This window comes from Echinops telfairi, unplaced genomic scaffold (assembly GCF_000313985.2).
Source record: "Echinops telfairi isolate 266 unplaced genomic scaffold, ASM31398v2 ScPeMD7_7;HRSCAF=31, whole genome shotgun sequence".
Lineage (NCBI taxonomy): Eukaryota > Metazoa > Chordata > Mammalia > Afrosoricida > Tenrecidae > Echinops > Echinops telfairi.
The window spans coordinates 598,522-607,871 of record NW_022103904.1 but is presented as its reverse complement, the minus strand read 5'-3'; the positions used below and the strand labels follow the sequence as shown (position 1 = coordinate 607,871).

At 40.0% G+C, this 9,350-nt stretch overlaps 1 protein-coding gene across 4 annotated transcripts in view; it reads left to right on the top strand.

Moving 5' to 3' along the window:
* Positions 1-885, top strand: part of TBX20 (T-box transcription factor 20) — a 165,211-nt gene extending 164,326 nt beyond the window's left edge. For all 4 annotated transcript variants that reach the window (XM_045286325.1, XM_045286324.1, XM_045286326.1 and 1 more), the window contains one exon: positions 583-885. In XM_045286325.1, coding sequence (XP_045142260.1) covers positions 583-733 — 151 coding nt within the window. In that variant the 3' untranslated portion in view covers positions 734-885. The remainder of the gene's footprint in view (positions 1-582) is intronic.
* Positions 886-9,350: the final 8,465 nt, after the last annotated feature.

The window sequence follows — 9,350 nt, the reverse complement described above, 5'->3', positions numbered from 1 at the left end:
TTTTAAAGCTGCCTCGTCCATGCCTGCTCCTGGAGGCACGCTGCAAAAGCAAAGGGTTGAGAACACAGTGGACAGAAGGGCCCCATTTCATGTTGTGGACTTTATTTTCTCATGCTTATCTGAGTCACTGTAGGCTCAGAAATCACTTCAACTTTATCTCTTTATCTTTAACTTTATCACCACTAGTAGGTTTGATATTTGAGTGATGATGCTATTTAAATTAATATTTGATCTAGACAATTTTTAAATGTGTCTCTAGATGTATAAGGGGCCTTCAAAAAGTTAGTGGAAACATTCTACTATCTTCCAATTCTATTTTTCCATGAACTTTTTAAAGCCCTTTCATATATTGAACCTTTATTACTAAAGCATGTCTTATTTGGTTCTGCGGGACATTAATATATAATATGCTTAATTTTAATTACATTTTTTCATTGATCCATTTATTTCTATATTTTGAACCTATGGCTTTAGAAACACTTTAAAACTATGATTTTATAAATGAAATAAAAAAATATAGTGTAATTTGCATATCTCTACTAGATATGAATTATTTCTAATATATATGTGTGATTTTTTAAGGCCTGGTTGCAGTATGCTTGAAATTTGGGATGTGGAAGATCCTTCCAATGCAGCTAACCCTCCTCTGTGTAGCATCTTGCTTAAGGATGGGCGACCTTACTTCACCACAGTCTTTCAGAATAGTATGTACAGAGTGCTGAAGATTAACTGAGAGTGAGACCACCCCTTACACTGTGGTGCAAAGAAGTACACTGAGAACAAGCACTTCCATTTATTTGTTTATTTTTTGCCTGTTTGCGATAAACATCACAAGCTTTAATAAGGATGCCCCCAAAGCAGATAATAAAAGTCATTTAAAGTTTTCATGATTACTAAAAGGTAAATTATTTCATTGATTTCCATAGAATGTCAGCGTGATTAAGCTTGGCACATAAATGATTAAATGATTTCAAATGACTTATGCACATGATCATCTTAATGTTTTAAAGAAAATATATGTAAACTGTGGGTTAGGCATAGAAAGAGAAGGAAATACTGTTAGATTCATCAAATGAGGCTTTGTTAAAGGCTCTCGGTCCTTGGTTTATGCAGGGTATTTTCATCCTGCGAGCACTGTCCCTTGCTGCATCTAGTCTTGCTTTCTGGCCACCATTGTTTATAGAATGAATATTTTTAACTCGTCATTTGTTTTTTATTTTGGTTAAGAAAGACCATATTTTGTAAAAATCTTTATAAAGCTTACCCAATAATAATGCTTTGAAAGTGGAAAATGTGTTCTATAAGAAATTATTGCCAAATGGAAAGAGAAACATTTTTTTCTGTTTTATAACCACTAAATATGCCACATTTATAGTATTTTAATGTGTACCTATTTTAAATCAATCATCTCAGAGTTGTAACCATCCCCTTCTTATATTGAGATGGCAAATGACTTAATGCCATAGATTAATTCATTTATAATAAGTAGAAGACTATATACAGAGCAAGTAAATTACTTTTCAACTTTCATAGTTATAAAATATTTTCATGCAGGCTGCAGAACATCTAAGAGTGCAGTCCATATTTTATGTAGTTCCCATTTTCCAATAATTCATTTTGGTGTAAAAGTGGGGCACAACGAGCTGTCAAAGGGATCAGGTATCAAGCATCAAAGAACAAAAAATATCTTTGTAAAAGTGGGTGAGTGCAGAGTGGAGACTCAAAGCCCTTCGGTAGGCAACTGGACACCCCCTCATTGAAGAGTTGTGGGGAAGAGACGAGCCAATCAGGCTGCAGGGTAGCAACGATGAAACATTCAACATTCCTCTAGTTCTTAAATGCTTCCTTCCCCCCACTATCATGACCCCAATTCTACCTTACAAATCTGGCTAGACCAGAGGATGTACATTTGTACAGATAGCAACTGGAAACAGAGAATCCAGGACAGATGACTCCTTCAGGACAAGTGGTGAGAGGGTCGAGGCCTGGAGGGTAAAGGGAATGTGGGGTAGAAAGGGGGAACCGATTACAAGAATCTAAGTATTGCCTCCTCCCTGGGGGAGAGACAGCAGAGAAGAGGGCGGGGGGAGACATCGGACAGTGTAACTTATGACAAAACTATAATAAGTTATGAATTATGAAGAGTTCATGAGGGAGGGGGCAGGGGGGAGGGTGGGGGAAAATGAGCAACTGATATTAAGGGCTAAAGTGAAAGGCACATGTTTTGAGAATGATGAGGGCAACAAATGTACATATGTGCTTGACACAGTATGGATTGTAATAAGAATTGTACGAGCCCCCAATAAAATAAATTTTTTAAAAAGGTGGGGCACAGATGGAAAAGAGACATAAGACCTAACATTTATAAGAATTAAATTAACATATTTTGGATGATGTTTTCATAGGAAATATTTTCTTGGTAGAATTCAACCAAAAAATGGACAACTTATTAATAAAATGTTCAGTGAAAATATATTTATATTGATTTAGGTACAGAAAAACCAGCAAAATTATTTTCAACCTCTATGGTCGTAAAATATTTTAATACAAGATAAAGAATGCCTAAGAAGGCACGCTGCATTTTATTCTACCATGTTCCAGTAATGTGCTATAGTGTAAGTCTGGGGTGGAAGAGGAAGAGAGATGCAGCAGCTAACATTCATTAAATGTAAGCTCATATTTTCAATGATGTTTTATTGGAAGCATTTTTAAAAAGCTGTTAGAAGTCTAGAAAGAAAGGGAAGATTAACTAATAAAATGTTCTAAACAGAGTGTGCTTTTATGGATTTGTGATCTTTTCATGTATTCTGTATGTTAAATGATTTTGAAAGTCCTTGGAGAGCCTCTTATGTGTTCTCTGCTTTTCCTCATTATTTACTAAGCTTACACTTTAAAACTGAAGTTCTGATATGAAAGTAGAAATAAATATACACTTGAGATTATGTTTCAGGCTGTGTGAAATTGTTTGTAATTTGCCTTGTATTCAGTATGTGACATTTAATAGTCAGTGCCATGAATTTAAAATAATGTTTCAGCTGCTTACGTAAGAATGGGCCCGTGACCATGATGTCATGATTGTACACTATCTACTGTGTGAACTATGTTTATAGAAGACGAATCTTAAACTGTAGTTTTAGATCTAAATCTGATTGCTTTCTAGAAGACACGAAAAGCAAAATTATCACATTTCCAGAGGGTTTTGGTCACGTGTGTCCCAATCCCAAACCCACTGCTGCAGAGTGGGTTCCGCCTCAGGAGGACAGTCTAGAGGATTTAAATCTTACAGCACTAGAAAATCTCACCTTTCTCCCATTTCCCCAGTAGATGGGGAATTTGAAATGCTAACTTTGTAGTTAGCAGTGCAGCCCTTCATGAACCATACCACCAAGGCCGCATGCATGTAAACCAAAGGGGTTTTAAACAAATGCATCCTTATCCTTCAGAAGCTCACAGGATTCTTATTCCTTGGGGGGGAAATATTCTTTGATAAATCCACCAAGTCTCCTCAAAAAGGGATGGGGATAGAAGAGAGAAGAAAAAGAATTCTTTAGAAGTTCTTTTTAAACTAGAGAAATGTAAGGAAGATTAAAAAAAACAAAACCCTCATGCACAAAAATCTAAGATGGATCAGGGACTTTTAACTAGAAAGGCAAAAATTTTAAACTTGTAGAAGGAAACAAGGATATACAAATTAAGACCACATGATGCCATTTCACACCCACCCTATTGTGCAAGTTTACCATTTTAACTGGGGAGAACAGGAGCAAGAAGAAAGCTCATGACATTAAAGTAAGTGTATAAATTGGTACGATCGCCTTGGAAAAGGTGACTTGTCATTAACTAATAAAATTTCAGGCAGCCTACTAATCCCTGCAAGTAAGAATGTAGGGTAGAGAACACCTAAGGAACCATGCTGCATTTTAGGGTTTTACTATTACTAAGGAAATGTTTGTTCACATTTTTCTGTGAAAACAATAGCAAAAATGTTCACGCACATATTATTTGTATTTGGGGAAAAATTACAACCACCTGAATGTCCACCGAATGAACAGATAAATTGAAGATTTTTCATATGACGGACCACTGTTGAGTAGTGAAAATGATCTCTACTCACCTGCATCAGGAAGATTGGCATTCAAATATAATGTTGAGGGAAAACAAAACGTCCATGAAGGGGGGTGGTGGGGTGGTGGTGGTGGTAGGTGTGTGTGTGTGTGTGTAAGCTTGCAGTTGTCACTCACTGCCCTTGAGTCCATTCTGAGCAAAGAAGATTCCCCACTAGGGTTTCCGAGGCCAGAAGTCGTCGTAGAGCAGACAGCCTTACCGTCTCAGCAACCCAACATGGAACCACTGTGCCCCCAGGTGCCCCTAAGCCAAGGCTGAGTCATAGCATATAGTATAATGAAATGTTACTTAGTCCTCCGTCATCCTCACAATTGTGAAGTTTGAGCCCATTGTTGCAGCCACTGTGTCAATCCATCTCATTGAGAGTCTTTTTATGGGTCCTCTGAATAAGTTTCATTACAATGAAGGAGTTCTTGAAATGGGTCAGGATGTGCAATAGCGTGTGTGTGTGTGTGTGTGTGTGTGTGTGTGTGTGTGTGTGTGTCTTCAGGATAGCCTCCCTATGAGAAGTCAAGTTTTGTAACAGTCACTAGGATATTTATTGGCTTTTGTTTATCAAACACCTATGTCCTATTATATATAGGAAATCAATACAAATTTTAAAAAATTTTAATGTCAAGATTTCTATTACTCAACTTCCAGTAGTACATTGATTGAGATTTCAAATGAAATGTGTGCAATTATTCTTCATCTGATCCGAGGGTTAAGTACAAAGATTAGAAATATTTCACAATTTATAATGACATTGTTTTTGTGATTAATCACTGTGCTTTATGTTGAATTTGTAACAATGAAAATACATCTGGCCTATCAGATATTGACATGATGATTCATAACAGTAGCAAAATTACAGTTATGAAGTAGCAACGAAAATAATTGTATGCTTGGGGAGTCACCACCACATGAGGGAACTGTATGAAAGGGTCTCGGCATTAGGAAGGTTGAGAACCACTGTTTGAAGGGAACCCTGGATATATTAGACCCTTGACTACTTTTTGAAAACAAAATATTAATCTGAAATGTAGTTTTGGTTTATCTCACAAAATCTGGATGAAGGCCTTTTGAGATAACTAGGGTAAAATATTTTTTAAAGTGCAGCATATGCAAAATGTTGATTTTATGTAGACTTAGTGCCATCTGCTGGCTACAATATATTATAGCATTTGTCAAAGAAATAAAGGCGCCTTGGTTGTAGGATGAAGCGTTAGCTAACGACAAGTTCAGCAATTCAAAGCTGAGGCTGCCCCTGTCCAGGTCTCCAGTCTCAGAGACCCTAGAGCGCAGTTCTACCTTGTCCTACGGAGGCACACTCTAAAGCCGGAAGTGATTCACTGGCAGTATGTGGGTGCCACGCCAGGAAGTTGACTCAGGAGTAGTGCTGTACTCCACAGAGGAGCCCTGGTGGTGTAGTGATTAGGAGTTGGGCTGTGATCTGCCAAGCCCGCAGTTCGAATCCACCAGCAGAAGAAATTCAGAAACTCACAGGGACAATTTGACCCTCCCCTACAGGACAACTATGAGTTGGAATCGGCTCGATGGCAGTGTGTTTGAGTGAGTAATCTACAGTATTTTCAATGACATGCTTTGGGCGTAGTTCACCAGTCCTTTCTTCCAGTGCACTTGAATTCCCAATCTTTCAGCAGCTGGATGCATTAATGTGTATACTCCTTAGGGGCTACCCGAAATACCTACACACCTCCAAAAACTTCTCAGGTATTGGTTGGCATATATTTTAATAAAAAATGAGAGGTCAAGAGAGCTCAAGGGCACGAATGTCTTTGTAGTTGTCTTTTTTTTTTCTCCAGACATAGGACTATCCTTACACGACCTCCTGCCAACCAACTCATTCCTATTCCTTCAGGCTGGCCCCCTCCTCCAGGACAGGAATGGCTTTCCTGGGTTGCGGGCCCCAGCCTCCCTCTCTGGGATTACCAACACTCCCTACACCCCACTGGGCCTCCAGCACTGAGGATGCTTACGTTTCCCAGCAAGCACTGAACAGCTAATTGCAAGGTCAACAGTTGGAAACCAGCCTCTCCGTCGGAGAAAATGAGGCTTTCTGCACCCATAAATTGTTTCCATCTCAGAAACCCACAGGGCCAGTTGTATCCTGATCTCTTGGGCCGTAGGAGCCAGAATCAACTTGATGGCAGTGAGTTTGTTTTTCTTGTTGCTTGTTGTTGTTGTGAGAATACTCACACTCTACCCTCAGCCTACGAAGTTCTCTCCCCCAACCCCCTGCTACTTCTATTTGCTTCCTCCTCCTCATTCTGTACATCTCTGCCCAGAGCCCTCCACCCCACAGGCTGTCCTGACCGTGGCTCTGGGATCCCCTAGCACCACCCCACCTGTCGCCCAGTGGACAATGTTAGACATAGTTGTTTGTCCTGCCCGCTGCCATCAAGTCTAGAGGGTTCCCACGGCTGTCATCTTTACAGAAGCGGATTGCCACAGCTTTCTCCCAAGGAGAGCCTGGTGAGTGCCAGCCCCTGACTTTCCATTACCAGCGGAGCGCTCACCCCGGCACCACTGTGTTCTCCCGAACACGGGAGTGGTCTTGCTGATGGCTGTTTTCACCCAGCACAGGGTAAGCACTCAGCAAAGGATGTAGGAAGGAACAACATGGATAATAACCGGTAAATTGTGCAGTGAGGTGGGGTAGTTCTTTTTGGATAGGGTGGTTTGTGGTCCATATGACTGTTTTACTGTGCATATAATACGGTTGGGTTATCCCCAAAATGGATCAAAATGACCTCTAACCAACTTTATACATGATATCCTGATCTTCAGTCATTAATGTTCAATGTGTCAAATCTTTTCTTGAGCCAGTCTCTCAATTCAGATGGGATATACTCAAGGACATACTTTGGCTCTTTTGGACTTGTTTTGATTTTCTTTAGTTAATTAATCCTTAATTGTTTTTTTCGAGTATTCAAAAAGAAGGGGGAAAACTATTGGATGTTTTGGGGAGCACATTTAAAATAGTATATAAATGAAGAATAGGCTTGAATAAGTGCTCTACCACTGATTCGGTGGACGCTTTGTTTAAAATTTTGAAATTTCTTCATCTACAAAATGGAGATGATAAAAGTATGTATTTTAAATATAAATATAAATGTATTATATATATATATTCCCCAGACTAGGCCTTTGGAAACATTATGAGTAGCAGTACAGCCCTGGCAGAGACAGTGTCTGAAGGTGAACTGCCAAGATTGGAAGGCACTCCAAATACGGGGAACAGTAGCGCTGACTTTACTGACTTGGATGAACAAACCTTTCCAGACTTTCACCTGCTGATGTGGCAATGCTTAACATGAGAAGAAACAGCTACAAACATTCTTTCATATCAGAACAGGAATGTGCATGAAGTATGAATCTAGGAAAATTGGAAGCTGTCAAAAATGAAATGGAACACCTAAAGAGAGACATCCTAGACATTAGTCAACAGAGATAGACTGGCATTGGCCATTTTGAATCAGAAGATCACGTGGTCTACTATGCTGGAAATGATCCATTGAAAAGGCCTGGAGTCTTGTTCATTGTCAAAAAGAGCATTTCAAGATCTGTGTTGAAGTACAGTACTGTCTATGATGAGATAATATTCATATGCCTACAAAGAAGACCAGTTACTAAAACTGTTAATCAATTTTATACAGCAAACATGATCACTAAAAGTGGGAAAATTATAAATATTCTCACTAACTTCTTCAGTCTGGACTGTATCACGCATACAATCAAGATGCATTGGCAATTAATTACTGCTGATTGAAAACCGAGCATTGGAAACAAAGCAGAAAGATCAGCCATAGGAAAGTATGGCCCTGGTGATAGAAATGCTGCTGGAGATAGCATGGGAATATGTTGCTGATACCAACAATGTATTCATTGCAAATACCCTTTTTTCAGCAACAAAACCATAAACTACACACCTATACCTTGCTAGATGAAGTGTAAAAGAATCAATAGACCACACTTGTGAAAGCCAGTATAGAGAAGCTCAGTATCTTCATTCAGTCAGAACGAGGCCAGGGCCAACTGTGGTATAAAATATCAATTGCTCATATGCAAGCTCAAGTTGAAGCTGGAGAAAACACAAATCCAAAAGACCTTCAGTATATCCTACCTGAATTAAGAAACCGTCTGAAGAATGCTGGAGGACTGCTCTGAGGACAAACCTATGTGTCTTGGAAGAAATACGGCCGGATTGTCCCTTGGAGGCACGATGGCATGACTTGGTCTTATGTACTTTAGATATGTTGTCAGGAAAGACCAGTCCCTGGGAAGGACATCATGTTTGCTGAGGTGGAGGGACAGCGAAAAAGAGGAAGGCCTTCTAGGAGATGCATTGACACAGTGCCTGCAACAGTGGGCATGGGAGCAGTAGTGAGCACAGGGCAGGACCAGGCAGTGTTTCACTCTGTTGTGCACAGGGTCGCTGTGAGTGGGAACTGACTCCATGGCCCCCAACAACTGCATTCAGACAGCACACCCAACACCCATCTGTAGACAAGTTGACATCCCCTCACAGAAGGGTCACAAGGAAAAGACAAGCCAGTCAGGGTGCAGTGTAGGACCAAGGAAACATACAACTTTCCTCTAGTTCTTTAATGCTTCCTCCCCCACACCACCTGCCCCATCATGACCTCAATTCTACCTTACAAATCCGTCTAGACCAGAGCATGTACACTGGTACAGAGAAGAGCTCACAACACATGGAATCCAGGACAGATAAACCCCTCAGGACCAATAATGATAGTGATGATACCAGGAGGGTAAGGGAAAGGTGGGAGGGGAAAGGGGGAACCAATCACAATGATCTACATACATATAACCCCTTGCCCCCTCCAGGACAACAGAAAAGTGGGTGAAGGGAGACAGCAGTCAGTGTAAGACAGTGGCTCTCAACCTTTGGGTCGTGACACCATTGGGGGTCGAACGATCCTTTCATAGGGGTCGCCTAATTCATAACAGTAGCAAAATTACAGTTATGAAGTAGCAATGAAAATAAATTTATTGTTGGGGGTCACCACAACATTAGGAAATTTATTAAAGGGCCGCGGCAATAGGAAGGTTGAGGACCACTGGTGTAAGATATAAAATATATATATATAAATTATCAAGGGTTCATGAGGGAGGGAGGGAGAGAGGGGGGAAATGAGTTGATACCAAGGGCTCAAGTAGAAAGAAAATGTTTTGAAAATGATGATGGCAACATATGTACA